This window comes from Gossypium hirsutum, chromosome A12 (genome assembly GCF_007990345.1).
Source record: "Gossypium hirsutum isolate 1008001.06 chromosome A12, Gossypium_hirsutum_v2.1, whole genome shotgun sequence".
Lineage (NCBI taxonomy): Eukaryota > Viridiplantae > Streptophyta > Magnoliopsida > Malvales > Malvaceae > Gossypium > Gossypium hirsutum.
This window is the reverse complement of record NC_053435.1, coordinates 20,262,362-20,284,911: the sequence shown is the minus strand read 5'-3', so window position 1 is coordinate 20,284,911 and position 22,550 is coordinate 20,262,362. Positions and strand designations below refer to the sequence as shown.

The 22,550-nt window shown below is 32.0% G+C and overlaps 1 protein-coding gene and 1 long non-coding RNA gene across 8 annotated transcripts; one reads left to right on the top strand and one right to left on the bottom strand.

The window, feature by feature from the left end:
• The first annotated feature begins 378 nt into the window (after window positions 1-378).
• Window positions 379-4,884, top strand: LOC107933449 (formin-like protein 17). Of its 7 annotated transcripts, XR_005906677.1 has the most exons (8): window positions 379-558; window positions 646-1,220; window positions 1,347-1,461; window positions 2,306-2,412; window positions 2,763-3,052; window positions 3,190-3,240; window positions 3,315-3,396; window positions 4,648-4,853. XR_005906677.1 is itself a non-coding variant. In XM_016865665.2 (6 exons), exons 3-6 carry the CDS (start codon window positions 2,969-2,971, stop codon window positions 4,872-4,874), a joined length of 444 nt encoding a protein of 147 aa, XP_016721154.2. In that variant the 5' UTR covers window positions 379-558; window positions 646-2,412; window positions 2,763-2,968; the 3' UTR covers window positions 4,875-4,884. The 7 variants fall into 7 exon arrangements, 1 of the variants encoding a protein (XP_016721154.2); XR_001693636.2 differs by having other exon boundaries at window positions 1,387-2,412; XR_001693633.2 differs by having other exon boundaries at window positions 1,347-2,412.
• Window positions 4,885-17,915: 13,031 nt separating this feature from the next.
• On the bottom strand, window positions 17,916-20,990 carry LOC107933442 (uncharacterized). The gene is made up of 2 exons (XR_001693628.2): window positions 18,550-20,990; window positions 17,916-18,131 (listed from the first exon to the last, which is right to left on the bottom strand). It is a non-coding gene; the product is annotated as an uncharacterized lncRNA (long non-coding RNA).
• Window positions 20,991-22,550: the final 1,560 nt, after the last annotated feature.

The following is a 22,550-nucleotide window of genomic DNA, read 5'->3' as shown; positions in this document are numbered from 1 at the left end:
TTATTTTTATTCAAGTCTCACTTCATTCAATATATGAGCCTAAAATTTTATCTAAGTATGCCCATATTAATTAAAGGCTTAACCTAAACCCAATTTAATATATATATTTATATTATTTTTAATTTAATATTTAATATCCTATATATGTAATTGTATTAAAATTTTTAATTTATATTTATTAAAATTTTATATGTAATTTCATTAGCATTTTTTAATGTTGACATTGTAGTAATATATAATATTATTATAAATTTAATTTTTATGTATTATAAATTTTATAATACATAAGAATTACATAATATACAAAACATTATAAAAATTATATTTTTACAGTTTGTGCATATAATATACGATGCAATTTTTTAATCCATTTACATTTTATGCAAATTTTTAATCCATTTACATAATATACGCCAGTAATATCCATTTACATTTTTCGCCAAAACCCTAGCATTTGCCTTAACGCATTTTTATCGCCTCACACTCTCTGTTTTCACTTAGTTTCTGATTCTTCACTTTCATTACTTCAAACTCTCGCAGCGATGAGACCTCCAAGAGGTAAGTAACCAACGTCTCTTACGTTTCCTATCATTTTTAGTTACAGACTCTCGTTATGGCATTCCTAATGGTTTAATCATGTTTCAGGCCGTGGTGGTGGGTTTAGGGGCAGAGGTGATGGTGGAAGAGGGAGAGGAAGAGGAGGTGGTGGAAGAGGTAGTGATAGGGGCGGTAGTGCCATGAAATCCCGCGGCAGACTGGTGTTTGATTGTTTCTGTTTTCTTATAGTTCGATGGAACAAAAAGATTCTCCAACTTTAGTTGACAAAAACTTTCCTCTTTCCTCTTTTCTCTTGTCACTGTGAAATCATTCTTTCGCTAGATCCATAGAAGTTGCTTATTAACTAGAACTTGGTTTTCTGTATTCTTGTTTACAATTATGGCTATCGGTTCTTGCTGTAATGTTATAGAGGAAAAAGGTAGGTTCTATTTTATCTATTTTCTTCATTGTGTTAAACCAGAAATATTATAAGGAATGCAGGATGAAATATTATCTACTGAAGTAATAAAATAGAGTTCATTAGTTTTCATTCTTATTGAGAATCAAATATGTGAGTTGAATCCTAATGCTTTCAGGTTGTGAATTATGTTGTGTAAATTATACTAGGGTTCCAAGTTCCAACACCAGAAGTCCAATGTTGCTGTTGTTGATTTGTGGAGGAGGTAAATTGGTCCTTTCATACACATTTAATATTCTTTATAGGGATAGACACAGTGGTATTCCCAGTCTGACTTTGTTTAGTGGGAGAAAATATGATGATTAGCACTCCGTCTACACTTAAACAACAGCTTTTCTAATTATGCTGGAAATGGCAATGGCAATGACAAGGAAAATGTTGCTGGGGTTTTGGAGACCAATGGGGATCTTAAACACAAATTCCAAAGGGAAAAACGAGCTATACAGGTGCATCAATTCTCTTTGATATATTTTTAGCCCTTTGTGCTTAAATCTTGTACTATTTCAACTTTAATTTGTGTTATGATTATTGTTCTTTTAATTTCTAACTATTTTCCTTTCTCTTCCTCCGTAGCCATAGAATTTGCTGTTTTCTGTTGGTTTTGGGATGAAGTAAAAGCTCTCTTTAAAAACCATTCTCTGTCTGACTCACGTTATCTCCCGAGATATTTATCTATGATTTTATATTATATTTTAGTTCTTGATATTAATTCAGTTGAAAAATGATTAAAAATCATTTTTTTACAAAATATCAAATGCCATATAGAGTGTCTTTTTATCTTTGAACTTAAAGTATAACTTCAATTAAAGTTTTTTTTTCCGTAATGTTTTGTTTTGTAAATATAATTTATATATTGAAATTGCGAGATCTTATATAATATAATGAACAAAAAACTATTGCAGGCTGTAATAAAATATATTGAAAGTTTATATATTACTGGTACTTAAATTATATCTTCTTTTTTTTCTGTCTTTAAACTTTTCTAGATAAATTATATTTAAGGTTATAAAACTATTAATAAATTTATACTTAATTTAAAGTTGAAACTATTTAAAAAATTTCATGAAAGTTATTATTTAAATAAGTTTTTTTCTTTCAACAACAGCAACATTGGACTTCTGGTGTTAGATTTTAATTTGGGATCACCATTGTGTTGACATTAACATTCAAACATGAGAATGAGACAGCTATATTTGAGATGAACCTGCATGATATGTTTTCATTCCTTTGCAACCTTCATCTTTAAATAAATATACATCCACACACGCATAAACACATATATTTTTTCAGTTTGAATTCATATAACTTATATAGAGAATTGGGAGAACCCTGTCATGTTGGATGCTCCCGTCTCTAGAGGTGTTGTAGCTGCTGAAGCTGGTTCACTTACTTTCATGGTACGAATTCATTTTTGATCACCTTCTTTTTCTAGAGTTGACCTATTATATATTGTTTTCCATTGAATGTATATGGACACTCATTAAACTTCTTCCCAACCTTCTTTAGTTCTTCCCCAGGATAGGAGTCTACTAGTAAATATTTTTCCAATTATTTTAACCTTGTTCGTGAGTTTACTGTTTAGTATCAATTTCATTGCAAGATATTATAATTTTTACTTTATATTTTCAATGATGCATGTAAGATTAGTTGCCACAGAAGTCTGGTATTTTAGAAACACAAATGATATTAAGTTGGCAACACTTTTAGGTAGTATTAAACTTATGATAAAAAATGCCATGTGATCCAGGTTGGTGGCTCTGAAGATGTGTATCTTGCTGCCAAATCCTTACTCCTCTCGATGGGAAAAGAGGAACTGCAAGAGGCTATTGATTTTATATCTCTGTTCGGGTAAAGTGGGCTTTGTGCTTCAGTCAGAGCTGCCTTGGTTCTTAGTGGTAGTATGGGTTCTATCTAATTCAAAAATGAGAAAGAAAAGGAAAGAATGGGCAGATAATGTATCTTTCAAAAATGATGAAAGTGCCACGAGTAGAGTCAAAACTAAGAGTGTTTTGTGTCAAGATTCAGTTCCGAACTCAGGTTTGGCGGTATCTCCATAGTAAATCTGGTTTGATAAATTTACAATATTATTCAATAATTAATCTCCTTGTTTCTCCTTTTTCTTTTATTGAATCACTTGTTTATCCTCTGTTCTTAGATTTTTTTACCACCTGCAGGTTTCTGAATTTAAAAGGAGCTTAAATACTGTAAATTCTGCATGTAATGAGGTATATCATTAATGTTGTTGATGACGGCAGTGTTTATTCGTTCTTATCTTACAACTTTTGTATTGGTTATATAGGTACAAAATTTCCTTAAATTGAAGGATCTCATGAAGAAAATTCTCTATCTGGGAAATACATTGAACCAAGGAACTGCGAGGGGTAAGTGACATTCAATTTCTCCTTTTGGCTTCAGTCTTTGATGCTACAATTGCAGCTTGTAAAAAGATTATGCAGAGAAAATATTACTAGCTAAACCACATGTAATGTATTACTAAAACCAATTAAGGTTTGCCTGTCCAGTCCTTGCATTATCTAAGAATTGGGTAATATTCAAACCGATCAAAAACTAGTTATTTATTGAATAGGTAAAAAACCAATTATTTTTTTTCCCTTTTTCTTAAATTAAAGACCATGCCATTAAGGTAAATGCTTATTATTGTTAACTATTAATTATATTAACTATTTATTTTACATTAAATTAATGTTTAAACATAAAAAATAAAATAAGAAACAATCAAACCAATTGGTTTAACCTGTGGTCCAGTTTCTTTAACATTGGCATTTATGTCCTTTAATATCGAACTTCTACATTTATGTCTTTCATTTTGAATTTTTAGATGATAGTAGTGTCAATCAATTCTTTGTCCCTTGTTATGCTATTAGTTCCTTTGTTTTGCATTTTCTTTTTTTCTTTTTTTGCCAAAGCCACTTGTCCCAGGTGTCATGTTTTTTTATGCAACTTTAAATTTAAAGTTGAACTCAGGGAAGAAATAAAGATAAAAACAACTAACATAGTGGATCAGGAAAATGCTTTTCCATGAGCTGCTTTCTGTTTGACTTGTTTACGTATCTAAATAATAGATTGTTTGAGGATAGGCCATGGATTTGGTGATATTTTTTATTTAAACTATGTAGGTTTTAGATGCAACGCCTGTAAATGCAAACGCACATGATTAATAACATGATCTATGATTTTTGTCGAAACAAATTCTAATTCTTGCATATATGATTAATAACATGATTAATAACATGATTAATGGTTCTTCAAATTTTCCAAATGTGTCTTTAAGGTGCTCGAAAATGTCATATTAATGTTGTCTATATATGATTTGAATGCTGGAAATTTACAGCATTTAGTTTCCTGCTTGAAGTTGATTAAACCATGCTGTAAATGCAAACATTTATATGCTGTTCACATCTAAATTAACCATTAGTGAGCTTAAAATTGATCTATTCGAATGTGTTAAATTCATTGTTCAATGTGATGTTATTTCTGCTAATGTATTGAGTATATTAAGTTGTGCAATTTGATGTTATATGTGGCGTTAATATTGACTTGTTAATTGCATATTTTATTATTAATTTGATGTTATATGTGTCATTCATTAACTTTTTTTTCTTTTTTCTCAGGTTCGAGTTTTTGTTGGATACATGGTCCAGGATTAGCTGAATTCATGCATAGTGACGACTTGTTTAAGCTAACTGTTTATCTTAAAGTGTGCATTCTATCATTATTTTGTTCTATTTGTATTTTGTTAGATTTCTGGTGTAGTATGATAAGTGCGGTATTTTGTTTGGCGGGATGTATTTATATCATAGATTATTCTTCTTCTCAATATTTTGATAATGAATTTTAATTTTTTTATATTTTTCAGGACATTTTTATAATATTTTATTTTTTAAAATTTTTATAACCTTTAGCGGCGTTTGTGGGAAAAGCGTCGCTAAAGGTCCTAACCTTTAGAGCGTCTGTGGGAAAGCGTCGAGAAAGGTCCTGACCTTTAGCGGCGTTTGTTGGAAAAGCGCCGCTAAAGGTCCTGATCATTAGCGGCGTCTTTTCAAATAAACGCTGCAAAATTTTGCGGCGCCGTCTATAGCGACGTTTTTTGCGGCGCTTGCAAAAACGCTGCGAGTAGTTTTAGTGGCGCTTAAAAGCGTCGCTAAAGGCCCAAAAAAGGCCGCTAAAAATTAGTTTTGCTGTAGTGTATGTGAAATGTATTGTTTAATTGTATAATATGTTCAGTAATACTCTGTAACCCTATTTCGGTGTTGAATATGGGTGAGGGGTGTTACATAGCTGGTGCTAAATTGGTTGATGAAAGTGATGATGATTTCTTGTTAGTGTCAATGAGTGAGAACTCTAAGCTTACATCCGAGTGGATCCTAGATTCGAGATGTTCTTTACACATGTGTCTCAATAGAGAACGGTTCTCCATATACAGTTTGGCTGATGGTGGAGTTGTGCGCATGGGAAATGATTCATCCAGTAAGATAATTGGTGTTGCTACTGTTAAAATTAGGATACACGATGGGACGATTAGGATACTCTCAAATTTCAAGTATGTACTTGATTTACGAAAAAATCTCATCTCCTTGAGTATTTTAGACTTTAAAGGATGCAAAATCAACATCAAGTCGAATGACATTAAAGTATCTCATGGAGCTCTCATTTTGTTAAAAGGTAAGAACCAACAGTTTTTATATTCTAGACGGTTTTACAGTGACCGGTGAGATTGGACGTCCCTCGTCCGTTATGTAGCCGAAGTCAACTCGTTTAGAACAAAGGCAACTTGGTCATAGGAGGGAAAAAAGTATGATCATTTCGTTGAAGAGGTTGTAATGACCCAAATTTTACGGTTATCGGGAAAGTAAATTTTCGAGTCTCCGTTTCTGAAAAAATGGATTCGTAAATATTTATTAAAAATATTTACGAAGTCAATTGAGTGGTTAATTAGACTTTAATTAAGTAAATTTAGCTTAATTAAGAGTAATTAGTGGAAAGGATTAAATTGAATTAAGTGTGAAAGTTTAATTATAAATTAAAAAAAGTTAAAGGGACCAAATAGGTAAATATACCAAGTCTCATAAATGAGGTGGCAAATGTGGATAAAAATCTTAGATTTTTTTTCATGAATGTATTATTTAATAAGACTATATTATTATTTTATTATATTTTAATTTATATTAATGATATTATAATATTATTTTAACAATTGTAGGGTAATTATAAATACATGTGTAATAAATTAAATACATACAGCTGTAATATAACTAAATAATTACTTAAAATATAAGAATTGTTATTATATTATATTATTATTATATTATATTATATTATATATTATATTATATATTATATAAATAAGTAAAGAAACATAAGAAACAGAATGAAAATAAAACGAAACAGAGAAGAAACAGGGGAGAAAGAAAGAAAGAAAAAGAAAAAAATAAAATTTAGGGTTTCAAGGTTCAAAGATAATTTGGTAAGTCAATTTAATTCATTTTCTTGTAAATTTTGAGTTTATGGAATCCTAGAGATGAATACTACTTGATTTAAGTGAAATTTTTGAAAGTTGTTAGATTTTTAGATACTGTTCTTTTTGAATAAAAAGATGAATTAAGGGCTAAATTGATAGAAATTCAAGTTAGAAATGAAATAAGGATTGAATTGTAAAGTGATTCATAAGTTTTATGCTTTAAGGACTAAATTGAAAGAATTTTGAAATTATGGTTTCATGATGAAAAATAGATAATTATGTCTAAGTTTGGTTAAAAATTGAGTAGAAATAAAGAATGAATTAAGATAGAAAAGTAAGTGAATTTAGTTAGGATTAAATTGAAATTAAAAGTAGAAAATCAATATTTTGCACTAAGACTATTTTAGACAGCAGCAGTAGTCTAAGTTTGAAAAATCACCAAAAATTGTAGAAATTGAATTAAAGAATGAATAAAATATGGAATTAAATCTTATTGAGTCTAGTTTCTTATAAAAGAAACGGTGTAAGCAATTGAATTGTAAATTATGAGATATAATGAATTTTGTGAGACAATGTCAGAATGAATTCAGGTTCCCCTGTTCTGACTTTGGAAAATCACCAAAAATTGGAGAATAATAATTAGAGGCTTAAAGTTATATGTTTAGAATCCCTAATGAGTCTCGGAAGAAATCAACAGGAATATTATCCGAGTTCTGTACTGTGAGATAATTAATTTTTAGTGAAAAGGGTCGAAACTGTCAGACAGCAGAACGGGGGTGAATTTAAAGAATAAACTGTATTTAATGGCTAAACCAAAAACTCTGAAAATTTTATGGTAAGAAGATTTGTGAGTCTAGTTTCAGGAAAAATTAGCGAATCTTAATTTATAATTCTGTAACTCAAGATATAAATTAGTATTGTATTAATGATTATGAATTATATTAATTTCGTAGTCAATGTGGTACCGATAATCTCGGCTAAGAAAGGACAAGACAAAGTCAATGGGAGTTAGCTCGAAAACTACGGTTTGTATTTCTATAATCCGAACTTAATATTTAATTATTGAATTTATTATTTATTATGTATGGTAGGTGCATTGATTAGATTATTTGAAATAAAATGAATATTGATTGAAATTGAAGGGTGAATTTAATTAATAATTGTTGTATTTTAATTAAATGTTATGGTAAATAATTAAAGTATGAATTATTGGTATTGTGTTTTTATTGAAATGATTTGATTTGAAAATGTGGTGAAATAATTATGAACATGTGTTTATTGTAGAATTTAATTATATGAAAATGAAAAGTGAATTGAATTGTATTAAATTATGAATTAATGTGAATAATTGAGATATATATATATTGAATTGAATGAAAATGTATGAGATTGTGAAAATGTGTGAATATATGTAATTATTGGAATGGTATATTAAGGAAAGAATTATTGAATTGAGAAAGTGAATTATAATTGATATTGAACTAAGATAGAAATTATACTGAAAAGTGAATTAAATACCCTATTAACTAGTCGGGCTAGTCGGATATAGTTGGCATGCCATAGGATATAAAAGAGTACGGGTTTTTGCCGGCTTACTGATTAGGCACTTATGTGCCGACTACTGTTACTGTTACCGTTACTGTTATCGATTCGGCACTTTGTGTGTCGAATACTGTTACTGTTACCGTTATCGATTCAGCACTTTGTGTGTTGAATACTATTACTGTTACTGTTACTGTTCTGGATTTGTTCCGATGAGGTACTCTGTGTACCGTATTGCTACTGTTACTGTTACTGTTTCGGCTTCGGCCAAAATGAGGCACTATGTGCCGTACTAGTGTGTTGGTTGGATCCATGTATCCGTCTGAGTCCGAGTCATGTTAATAGAGGTAAATAAAGGAATAAAATAACTGATTATTACTGAATAATTGACTGTTACTGAATAATTGACTGTTACTGGATAATAGACTGTTACTGAATAACTGAATATTACTGAATAATTGATCATTACTGAATAACTGATTGTCACTGAATAGATGACTGTTACTGAATAACTTAATTACTATTGAATATCTGATTTTACTAAATAATTGACTATTACTGGATAACCGATCAATTGATTGATACTAAATAATTGGTTATTATTGAATAATTGATTGTTACCGAATAAATGACTGTTACTGAATAAATAATTGTTCTGATTGTTAATGAACATTGCTGATTAATTAATTGCTATTGAAATTAATAAATGATTTGAAATTTAAAGTAGACCAAAACAATGGTTGGAAAGTGAATGTTTGAATAGTTCAATATATATAAATTAATAAGTTTTATAATTGTTTAAGTGTTCAGATTATAGAAATACCACTGAGTGTATACTCAGCGTATGGTTTGTTTCCGTGCGCAGGTTAAGTTAAGGCTAGACTGTTGAATCAGCATCCCAGGCCGATCCTGAATTCAATGAGGTAAAGTATGTTGAGTATTGATAATGGCATGTACCCAGGATGTTTAATGAGAGTCATTTAGGTGTTAAAAGTATTGATCAAAATAAGTAAATTATGGTTGGCAACGGTATATAGTATTAATTTTGAAATTTATTAAAAATTCGTAGTGATTCTAAATTAGTTCCAAATTGAATTTACTGTTCATATTGGATCGCGAGAGCCCATTAATGGGACGACATCTTAAAACTAGGATGAGTGTGAATATTTATTTTAATTAATGACCGGAATTGGACTGTACTGACTGGTAATGTCTCGTAACCCTGTTCTGGTGACGGTATAGGGTTAGGAGATGTTACATTTAGTGGTATCAGAGTTAACCGGGTTTAGCCGATTCTAGGATTAAGTCAAGTACTGAAAAGAGTCTGGAGGTACATGGCATGATTGAGTCGAAATTGAGTCGGGATTGGATACTGATATATTTGTTTGGTATTGTTTTATAGTTGAAATGTTAGATGAACATATCGATGGCATTGATTACGAAATATATACTGGAGATGAATAGTTTGGTGAATTAAATGAAAACTGAATCGGTAATATTGAGTATTAACTCAATAAGTAATTAATTATTGAATGTTGACTGATGAAATAATAGAGAAATAGATAATATATAACTGCTTAGAATTATAACTAATGCTGCACAGTGAATAGAAGAAATTGTATCTGCTACAACATCTACCTTCCTGTTTCTCAATCGGTTCCCAAAGTGCTTCAAGGTACGGAGTTTGTCTAAACGGGTAATTTATCTGTTGCTAATACTTCGTAAATATAGTGTGGATGAATTGAGAATTAAAGCTGAAAATGATTTTGAAAGAACTGAAATCTAGTTAGAGAATATTATCGGGATTGTAAATGAATTATTCTGTTCATCGATTAAATGTTAGAAAGGTATGATATTTCTGTTAAAAAGATTCAGCTTGCCAGCGGTGGAAAATATTGATTTCTGTTGTGATTCAGAAAGGGTTATTTGGAAATTTTCTGAGATGAGTTCTGAAAGATATATATATCAGTTGGAGATTTCTTGATCAGAAATGTACACAATTCTTGAAGCTTAAACAGGATCATATGATCGTAACTGTGTATGAAGTGGATTTGTTTGATTGATTAAGTATAGCAGAGGGTGTATTCCGATAGAAACTATATGATACAAATGGTTTGAAAATGGTTTAAATGAAGACAGAAGCTGAAGAATATAGAATAAGGAATGGAATATTTGTTAGACATGATTCTTCTGATTATTATTTTAGAGATTGCTTGAAGAAGAGTTGAAAAAGATATTATTCATAATTCAAAACCAAGCAACATAGTTATCAGAGACAGACTACCTGTAACTTCGGAAATACAAGTGACAGTCAAGGTGTGACAAAGGACTTCACTGCAAAATCTGAAGCATGAACATCAGCCAGGACATGTGTTGAACATATATAAGAAGATATTTCTCTACCGGATGTCATTACATGTATTTCCTTCTTTATCGACACTGATATGATTATTTTAAATTGATCTTGAATTGACTTGTTTATATGATTGCATGAATCCAATGTCTATTAAAGATTTGTCTGTTGAGTTCACTAAGTGTTTGGTTGAAGTATCGCATTTTTCTGGATCAGTATTTATTGGTTTAAAAAAAAATCTACATGAACTATCTGATAATGATATTAAGGTACTGTTTTCTGATCGATTTGATGTTATTATTGTTCGATGTGATTCTGAGAATGGAATGGTTAATTTTGCACGATGTTTGTGATAAATTATAAGCAGAAGTATAATATGTTACAAGATCAAGATGATGAAATGTTTGTTTTGAACAAGAGAAGATTGAATGATTTGTTTATTGTGATATTAATTATGTTAACACAAAAGTATGCCAGAAAAGAGGTTATGGTACTTACCTTGCTTATGTATTGGATATTGAAGTATCTAAGTTAAAGTTTAAATCAGTAGCAATTCTGATGTGTTTTCAGAAGAGTTATCTGAATTACTATTGGTTAAAGAAGCTGAATTTGCTATAGATTTTGTGCTTAAAATGATATCGAAAGGTATATCTGAAATCGGGGGTTTTCTAAGACTAATCGGTTATTACCGAAATTTGAAAAAGAATTTATAAATGATATGGTTATTACAGAAAAATGTGGAATTGAATGGTCTGATAAATGTCAGCAATGTTTTGATTAGTTGAAAGCTCAGTTAACTAAAGCACTAGTTCTGGTTTAGTCTGAAATCAGATAAAGAAACTTGTGATTTACAGGGATAGTAGTGTTTTGATGCAAGAAAATGAACTGATGGTTTATGTTTTCAGAAAGAATCATATGAAAAGAATTAACTGATACATGATTTGGAAGTGATAGTTATTGTCTTTGCATTAAAAGAACATGATTTGATAATTGATTATCATCCGGAAAAGGTAAATGAAGTTATGTGTACTCAGAATTGAAATTTTTATTTTGTGTTATGAGCTATGAACATCCCAATGTTATTATCTAACGATGGCTGAAGTGTAGTTGAGATAGAGGTTAAACTGACTTCTCTACAGTAGGTCTGCAAAGCTCAGAAATATGGTAACGAGTTACCAGTTATATGGGTGTAGAATACAAATGACTTTTGATTGAAAATTCCAGATTGAATTTGATAATTGTCTGCTATTTCGAAATAGAAGCTGTACTGAAGAATTCAGAGCTTAGACAAAAGAACTTGCATGAAATCTATAGCAGTATTATGTCTATGCATTTTGGAGAAATAAGATGTACAGTGATTTGAAGTAGATGTGCTGACGATTGGGAATGAAAAGCGATATTTTGAACTTGTAAATAAATGTTTGTATGTCAGCAATATAGAACTGAACCTCAGATACTAATACCTTCAGAACTGTTACAGCCAGTGATGATATCAGAATGGAAATAGGATAGAGTTTCTGTGGGTTTGAATTGGAATTATCTCGATCTTCGAAAAAAAAGAAAAGACGGTATTTGAATAATCGTCGAAGGTATGCCAAAGTTTGCATATTCTATTTAGGTATGAATAAATTTCTTACTTAATAATTTTCTAAAATATAGGTTTCTGAGTTACATGGTATGGTGGTTTCTATTATTTCTAATTGAGAGACGTGGTTTATACTCTGATTATAGAACAAGTACAAGAAGTTCTGGGTACGTGATAACAGTTTTTAGCATTGTATGAAGTTCTGAATGATTATGAATGTAAAATTGCATGGGATCTGATTGAATACTGTGAGAAAAAAAAATATGTGGAACTGTTTGATTCGTGAAATTGAAAAAAAAAATTGGAAGTGATTCGAAATAGACTGAAAGCAGTTTTGACAGAGAGAAATCATATATAGACTTGAAACGTTGGGATATTGAGTATGTTGTTAGTAATATGGTATTTCTTAAAGATTCACCTTGGAAGAAAATTTTGAAGATCGGGTTGAAAGAGAAATTGAGTTCTTATTCTGTTAGGCTATGTGAAGTTGTAGAAAAGTCAGATTGGTAAAATACTGTTTCGTTTTGCTTCTGAAGTTACATAAAGTTATGATAATTTTTCATGATTTGAAGCTCAAAAGATGGTATAGATCAGATCTCTTACATGTTATATTGATAAAGGATATTGAGATTTAGTCTGATTTATCGTATGAAGAAAAACTAGTTGAGATGCTAGCTTGCATGATGAATTCATGATATTGAGGAAGCAATGCGGGAACCAAAAGAAACAGTGAGATTTTTATACCCCTACCTCTTTTCAGGCAAATTTCGAGGACGAAATTTATTAAATGGGGGAGAATTGTAATGACCCAAATTTTACGGTTATCGGGAAAGTGAATTTTCGGGTCTCCGTTTTTGAAAAAATGGATTCGTAAATATTTATTAAAAATATTTACGAAGTCAATTGAGTCGTTAATTAGACTTTAATTAAGTAAATTTAGCTTAATTAAGAGTAATTAGTGGAAAGGATTAAATTGAATTAAGTGTGAAAGTTTAATTATAAATTAAAGAACAGTTAAAGGGACCAAATAGGTAAATATGCCAAGTCCCATAAATGAGGCAGCAAATGTGGATAAAAATCTTAGATTTTTTTTCATGAATGTATTATTTAATAAGACTATATTATTATTTTATTATATTGTAATTTATATTAATGATATTATAATATTATTTTAACAATTGTATGGTAATTATAAATACATGTGTAATAAATTCAATACATACACTTGTAATACAACTAAATAATTACTTCAAATATAAGAAATTATTATTATATTATATTATATTATATTATATTATATTATATTATATTATATTATATTATATAAATAAGTAAAGAAACATAAGAAACATAATGAAATTGAAACAGAGAAGAAACAGGGGAGAAAGAAAGAAAGAAAAAGAAAAAGGAAAATTTAGAGTTTCAAGGTTCAAAGTTAATTTATAAGTCAATTTAATCCATTTTCTTGTAAATTTTGAGTTTATGGAATCCTAGAGATGAATACTACTTGATTTAAGTGAAAATTTTAAAAGTTGTTAGATTTTTAGATATTGTTCTTTTTGAATAAAAAGATGAATTAAGGGCTAAATTGATAGAAATTCAAGTTAGAAATGAAATAAGGATTGAATTGTAAAGTGATTCATAAGTTTTATGCTTTAATGACTAAATTGAAAGAATTTTGAAATTATGGTTTTATGATGAAAAATAGATAATTATGTCTAAGTTTGGTTAAAAATTGAGTAGAAATAAAGTATGAATTAAGATAGAAAAGTAAGTGAATTTAGTTAAGATTAAATTGAAATTAAAAGTAGAAAATCAATATTTTGCACTAAGACTATTTTGGACAGCAGCAGTAGTCTAAGTTTGAAAAATCACCAAACATTGTAGAAATTGAATTAGAGAATGAATAAAATATGGAATTAAATCTTATTAAGTCTAGTTTCTTATAGAAGAAACGGTGTAAGCAATTGAATTGTAAATTATGATATATAACGAATTTTGTGAGATAAGGTCAGAATGAATTTGGGTTCCCCTATTCTGAATTTGGAAAATCACCAAATATTGGATAAAAATAATTAGAGGCTTAAAGTTATATGTTTAGAATCCCTAATGAGTCTATTTTCAGAAGAAATCAACAGGAATATTATCCGAGTTCTGTACTATGAGATAATTAATTTTTAGTAAAGAAGGGTCGAAACTATCAGACAGCAGAACGGGGGTGAATTTAAAGAATAAACTGTATTTAATGGCTAAACCAAAAATTCTGAAAATTTTATGGTAAGAAGATTTGTGAGTCTAGTTTTAGGAAAAATTAGCAAATCTTAATTTAGAATTCTGTAACTCAAGATATAAATTAGTAATATATTAATGATTATGAATTATATTAATTTCGTAGTCAATGTGGTATCGAAAATCTCGGCTAAGAAAGGACAAGACAAAGTCAACGGGAGTTAGCTCGAAAACTACGTTTGTATTTCTATAATCCGAACTTAATATTTAATTATTGAATTTATTATTTATTATGTATGGTAGGTGCATTGATTAGATTATTTGAAATTAAATAAATATTGATTGAAATTAAAGGGTGAATTTAATTAATAATTGTTTATTTTAATTGAATGTTATGGTAAATAATTAAAGTATGAATTACTGGTATTGTGTTTTTATTGAAATGATTTGATTTGAAAATGTGGTGAAATAATTATGAACATGTGTTTATTGTAGAATTTAATTATATGAAAATGAAAAGTGAATTGAATTGTATTAAATTATGAATTAATGTGAATAATTGAGATATATATATATATATTGAATTGAATGAAAATGTATGAGATTGTGAAAATGTGTGAATATATGTAATTATTGGAATGGTATATTAAGGAAAGAATTATTGAATTGAGAAAGTGAATTATAATTGATATTGAACTAAGATAGAAATTATACTGAAAAGTGAATTAAATACCCTATTAACTAGTCGGGCTAGTCGGATATAATTGGCATGCCATAGGATATAAAAGAGTACGGGTTTTTGCCGGCTTACTGATCAGGCACTTATGTGCCGACTACTGTTACTGTTACCGTTACTGTTACCGATTCGGCACTTTGTGTGTCGAATACTGTTACTGTTACCGTTATCGATTCAGCGCTTTATGTGTTGAATACTGTTACTATTACTGTTACTGTTCCAGATTTGTTCCGATGAGGCTCTCTGTGTACCGTATTGCTACTGTTACTGTTACTGTTTCGGCTTCAGCCGATAAGGCACTATGTGCCGTACTGGTGTGTTGGTTGGATCCGTGTATCCGTCTGAGTCCGAGTCATGTTAATAGGGGTAAATAAAGGTATAAAATAACTGATTATTACTGAATAATTGACTATTACCGAATAATTGTCTGTTACTAGATAATAGACTGTTACTGAATAACTGAATATTACTGAATAATTGATCATTACTGAATAACTGATTGTCACTGAATAAATAACTGTTACTGAATAACTTAATTGCTATTGAATATATGATTTTACTAAATAATTGACTGTTACTGGATAACTTAATTGCTATTGAATATATGATTTTACTAAATAATTGATTGTTACTGGATAACCGATCAATTGATTGATACTGAATAATTTGTTATTATTGAATAATTGATTGTTACCGAATAAGTGACTGTTACTGAATAAATAATTGTTCTGATTGTTAATGAACATTACTGAGTGATTAATTGCTATTGAAATTAATAAATGATTTAAAATTTAAAGTAGACCAAAACAATGGTTGGAAAGTGAATGTTTGAATACTCATTGAGTTTGAATAGTTCAATATATCTAAATTAATAAGTTTTATAATTGTTTAAGTGTTCGGATTATAGAAATACCACTGAGTGTGTACTCAGTGTACGATTTGTTTCCGTACGCAGGTTAAGTTAAGGCTAGACTATTGAATCAGCATCCCAGGCCGATCCCAAATTCAATGAGGTAAAGTATGTTGAGTATTGATAATGGCATGTACCTAGGATGTTTAATGAGAGTCATTTAGGTTGTAAAAGTATTGATCAGAATAAGTAAATTATGGTTGGCAACGGTATATAGTATGAATTTTGAAATTTATTAAAAATTCGTAGTGATTCTAAATTAGTTCCAAATTGAATTTATTGTTCATATTGGATCGCGAGGGTCCATTAATGGGACGACATCTTAAAACTAGGATGAGTGTGAATGTTTATTTTAATTAATGACCAGAATTGGACTGTACTAACTGGTAATGTCTCGTAACCCTGTTTCGGCGACGGTATAGTGTTAGGGGACGTTACAGAGGTTCTTTTTTGGATTTAGGTTTTAAAAAGTTAGTGCACTGCGTTCGTGAAAATCAAACCCAGGTTTGTTTTGATTCGACAGTGTACAAGTCGAAGGCTAGAAGTCTTCTAGTTTCTAAGCATAGATTCGACTCAGTTAATTCCTACATAGTTCAACATATGCCTGTGGCGAGCTTTGGCAAAGATGGCATTATGGAAATATGAGTCAAGGTGGAGATTTGTTTAGTATGACTCCTATTTCAGTCAAATTTGAGAAATAATCTTCTAGTTAAACTCTATTTATTTATTTCAATCAAAATCCGATTAGTCAAGATTATTTTATTATTATTTGACCTATAAATTTATCTTATAAATTGGCTCTTTTAAAATCTTAAAAAATACACCCATTAAAGATTAGAACTCATATCAAATTTAGAGAATTTTGTGTTTACATTTTGAGGGTTTTTAGGGTTTAGTTTTTATCTTCATCTTTTGTACTTTTCGTTCTTTTGCGATTATAGTATAATTATCTTTGCCCGTGGTTTTTGATTCTCTTTGGAGAAGTTTTTCCACATTAAATGTGTGTTCAATTTCTCAATTTCTTTTGCTAATTTTACTTGTTCGTTGTTTAATTGGGTTGATCCTCAACAATATCCCTATTTACCATGGTAGTCCTAAATTTCTTTAAGTGCTTCACTTAGCCACCAACATTTCCAGTAGATGGGTTTCTCCACATGTTCCACGAATTGGATCAATTCAAGTGGGTTGAATGAGCTACGTTTAATCGATCAATCTACATTCGATGCTCTTTGCGCAATCGTCACGGGCTTTGATCTGTAGCCCATGACACTAGCACATACGTCACTTCATAGTCTTGAAGTCGTAGTTGGAATAATAAACATTGAAATTTGAAATAGCCATCCATTGTGTGCAATGCTAGAATTGGGTTACCCCCTTATGTTGCGACTCCCTATGGATGCATTAGATGTAAGATTGAAAAAAATGGTCCAACAATCATCCATTCTACATCCCCCGCATTGAGCGTTTTCATTTGTATACCTATGCGCACTAGACCAATTTATCTTAATCTCATTACTTCTACAAGAATCTAAAATTGAAATTGACGATCAGTAGGATCAATGTCATAATTATTAAAAATCATTCCATTCCTAACCTTCCAAATAGTCCAAAAACCCAACTAATAAGAAAGTATAGAAGTCTGACATGTTTTGTCATTAATATTTACATTCCTGAACCAATATATTTGTATTTCTCCTGTGCTCGAAATTCAGAGATAGCTGAGAGCCAAACTAGACCGTCCTAGCAAATTCACATTTGCGGCATAGATGGTTTAGTGTTTCCATCTCCCTATGGCAAAACCAGCACTCAACAATGCTTGGGATCAGCCGCTTCTACAATTTATCACCTATGGGTAAATATTTATGCCATAATTTCGAGAAGAATACTGGAATTTTATACGGATCCACAAAAAAGTGCAGTTGATAGTAAGTCTATGTCTCAATGAATGCAACGACGCTTCATTCCAAAGAAATCTGTATACACTTCGAATCGAAAACTGTCCATTGTTAGAGTAAAGAGATTAAGGACTGTTAGTTTGTTATTAGTCAGTTACTGAGTCTGGTGTATAATTGATTAGGAGCATTTATTCATTTTCAAGTATACAAACATCATCTATGTAATTGGTTAAAGCAGATAAGAATACTAGTATCATAATTGTTATTTGTTTAGTATGGTATTTTACATGGTATCAGTCACCAACTTCTTTGGGCCTCCTTCCCTCTATTGAATCCATGGCAAATTCCACCGAATCTACCTCTGTTGGTTCTTTTTCTGATTCTCGTCTGGTTCAATCATTTCCTCATCATTATACAGTGAAGTTAGATGATGGAAACTATGTGCAATGGCAACAGCATGTAAGGTTGATCACAGAAGGTTATGAATTGCAGGATTTTCTAGACGGTACTTTACCTGTTCCAGCTCGTTTTGTGACCTCTCTAGATGGAACTCTGACTCCAAATCCTAATGCATCTTTCTTTATTCAACAAGATAAGTTACTTGCATCATGGTTACTTTCTACCATTAGTGCATCATTATTGTCATATTTTATATTTTTCAAAAAAGGCTGTAAAATATGGAACACTACTAATCGACTCTTTTCTGCCACAACTGGTGCGAAACTCTCTAGGATCAAGCATGGCCTATAATCAATCAAGAAAGGAGCATTAAAGTCAAAGAATACATTGCCAAGATACAAAATACCTGCGCTCTCTTGGAGGCGTCTGGATCTGTCGTCTCGAAGGCCGAAAAGGTAGAGGTTACTTCATCAGATTTTGATTCCGTGATAACGCTGACGTCTTTCTCCTCTGAGCCACTTCTGTTTCAAAAAATCATTGGGGTTCTCTTGGATTTTGAGAATCAGCAGCTTCGTACGATGCATGATGTACCGTTTCATGTGAACATGGTTGAGGTACCGTTAAACACGACGGTGGCCGGTCCTACTCATGACGGCGGTCGTTCTTTATCTGGTTCTAATAGGAGCGACTTTCGGCCACGGGTTCAATGTCAGATTTGCAGTCACTACGGTCATTCGGCTCAATGACGCTACTACCGTTACAATCAGGATTACGACGGTCTGTCTCCTCCATCCATTAGACGTTTCTCCTCTGCTAATGATGGCCAACGTTTCCTAAGCGAGAAGTTTGCTCGATCTAACGGTACTTCTGAATAGTTTGGTGGCCCGACAAACATCCATCGACACTGTTTTCAGAAGGTTTCTTGTGGTGAGGGTGGCCATCACAGCAACATCATTTCAATCGTCTGCCGCATGTTTGGGATTATAATCCCTTTAACCCTAATTTTGTCGATGCAGGCCCTAACTATTTTTCTGATGCAGGCCACATAAGCAGGCCTAGTGGTGGCCCACATCCGCCTGGTCTGTATGGCGCTAGCCTACCGTGTGAATTGGGGCGCAATTTTGGGCTAGTGTCTTCTATTTATGTCTATACCCATACTCCGTCTGTTGGCTCTTATCACGCGTCACCTACAACAGGCCGTGCTACTAGGCCCAATGATCTTAGTGGATTGTCTTCTGGTGGGCTGAAATTTGCTGCGCAGAATACTACTGATGGTCAGCCCTTTAATGGGCCGAAGATTAATTATGTTGGCCTTGAAAGCTACACATCTTCTTTACCAAATGGTGGGTCTGGTGTTCCATGGAGGACTAAACCGAGGGCACGTGTATTTGATTTTGATTCCTCATAGTGTATTAGGTTACCTCATATTCCCGACTTTAATGTGTCCGATTATTTGGATACTTCCGGATCCAATGCTAATTTCACTCAGTACGGTTCCAATTTTGATGATTCATATGTTCCCTTTCCTGTTGGAACTTCATCATGGTATCCAGATTCAAGGGGTACACACCATGTTTTTCAGAATACTTCTGGTTTGAATGAGTCTACCCCATATTCAGGTAATTCTTCTGTTTTAATGGATAACAGAGCTCCCACTAAAATCTCATATATTGGAAATTCTGTCCTGCCCACGAAGAACAAATTATTACATCTTTCTAATGTCCCAGTGTGCTGAGTATCCGAAAGAATCTTATGTTTGTTTCTCAGTTCAGTAACAACAATAATGTCTTTTTTGAATTTCATCTGTCTTATTCTATTATTAAGGATGCCCAAACACAGGAAATTTTACTGCGGGGCCAAGCTCGTGATAGTCTCTATCAATTTTCAGCTGATCTATCAGTTCCATCTGATGTAGTACCTGCTATTCACAACACCAGGGTTCACGATTTTTCTTCATATAATGATATTTTTACATTGTGGCATAAAAGACTTGGGCATCCTTCTACCTTAACTATTATAATTGTTCTTGATAAATATCACATTGTTTTTAATAAGAAAAGTTTAGATAATATTTGTGTTGCCTATCAAAAAGGGAAATCACATAAATTTCCTTTTGCTCATTTATGGAATTATTTGACTTGGTTGTCTCTACTTTATGGCGATCGACATCTGTTGCTTATGGAAGTAGTCTGTACTATGTTTCGTTTATTGACATGTGTAGCCGATTAACTTGGATTTATCTCATTAAAAGCAAATCTCAAATGGTTGACTATTTTCTCCAGTTTCAGAAAATAGTTCTCACTTAGTTCAGGAAGCATATTAAAAATTCCAAAGTGACTGGGGCAATGAGTATCATGCTTTTGCATCAGTTTTGGCTAATCATGGGATTCTTCATCATCTTTCATGTCTTCATAACAGAACGCTATTATTGAGTGTAAACACAGGCACATTGAGGAGACCGGTCACTCTTAGCTCTAGCAAATCTACTCATGGATTACTGGGGTATGCGTTTTGCAGTGCTATTCATCTTATCAATCGACTACCTACTCCAGTCCTAAAAGGTCAGTCTCCATATCAGGCTCTTCATAGTCATGAACCAACATATGATCACTTAAGGGTATTTGGTTGTTGTTGCTTCCCGTATTTGCGTCCGTTCATGCATCATAAACTGGAGTTCCGATCACAGCCATGCACGTTTTTAGGATATAGATCTCAACATAAAAGCTATCACTGTTTCACACCGGATGGCAAGATTATTATCTCTCATCATGTTTTTTTTATTAGAGTCGATTCTTGTTTTCTTCACTACTTTGGACACCATTAAGTCTCCTGCATGTATCACTACTTATGTTTCTATCATTCAGCCCCTTCTGATCGATTCACTGTTGAACGAAGAGAAATCGTTACATCGTCACCCATTTTATATTTTGCTCTTATTGGTAATCCTATGCCATCTGTATTAGTCGATCTCTCAGCTACGTGTAGTCCAATACAACCTGTTTCGGTTGATTCTTTAGCTGAATCCTGATCTGACCATTTTGATGTTCCATCAGCTGAAGCTAGTTTGTCCGACCTAATCACTGAGTCTACTAATTCATCTCTTGATCCTCTGGGGAATACTCACACTATGATTACTCGATCCAAGACAGGAATTTTTAAACCCAAAATTCTGTCAGTTGAAGCTGTTGATTTTGAGCCACGAACTGTTGAGGAGGCTCTTACTAATAAAGAGTGGAAATTAGCAGTCCAAGCTAAATATGATGCTTTAATGGCTAATTCTACATGGGAACTTGTGTCGTTACCTCTTGGTTTAAAAAGCAATTAGGTGCAAATGGTTATTCAAAGTCAAGAAGAATCTTGATGGGACAGTTGATTACTGAAAGGCACGATTGGTGGCCAAAAGGTGTTCCCAGGTACCTGGATGTGACTTCAAGGAAACGTTTAGTCCAGTGGTCAAACCTGCGACTATTTGAACCATACTATCTATTGTTGTAACAAATGGTTGGAAACTCCGTCAAGTCGATGTAAACAATGCATTCTTAAATGAAGATCTCACTGACGAAGTGTTTATGCAGCAACCTTTAGGGTATGTTCAATATGGGGAAAATGGTGATGCTTTGGTGTGTCGTCTAACAAAGGAATTGTACGGATTACAGCAAGCTCTTAGTGCCTAGTTTGATAAATTGAAGCAGTTTCTTATCTCTAATGGGTGTGTCTTGGCTAAATCTAATACTTCTTTGTTTGTTAAAGTTGCAACCAAGTCTATCATTTATGTCTTGATTTATGTGGACGATATTATTATTACTGGAAGCTCGACTAATGTGATAAACTATTTTTTTCAACAACTGCATAACGAATTTTCTCTAAAGGATTTGGGTGACCTTCATTATTTTTTAGGTGTTGAAGTCAGTCGGTCATCTACCGGTAGTCTCCACTGGTGTCAGCGCAAATACATTCGGGATCTTCTTGACAGGTTTTCTCTAGCTAATGCAAAGAGTGTTCATATGTCGATGATTAGTTCATCTACATTATTTAAAGATGAGGGTACTCGTCTTGCTGACCCTACTGAATACAGAAGTCTTGCTGGAGCTCTTCAATACTTTGTTTTAACCTGACCAAATATTGCGTATGCAGTAAATCGTATGTGTCAATTCATGCATGCCCCTACTACAGTTCATATGGTAGCATTAAAACGTATTTTGAGGTATTTTCATGGCACTATTAGTTATGGGCTAGTGTTCCGTCGATCTGACAGACTATCTTTAGTGGGTTATGCAGATGCCAACTGGGGTTTAGATTTTGATGACCGTCGGTCCACTACAGGCGTGTCTACTTTGGTCATACACCTGTCTCATGGTGCTCTAAAAAGTAACAAGTTGTTTCTCGCTCTACGACAGAGGATGAATA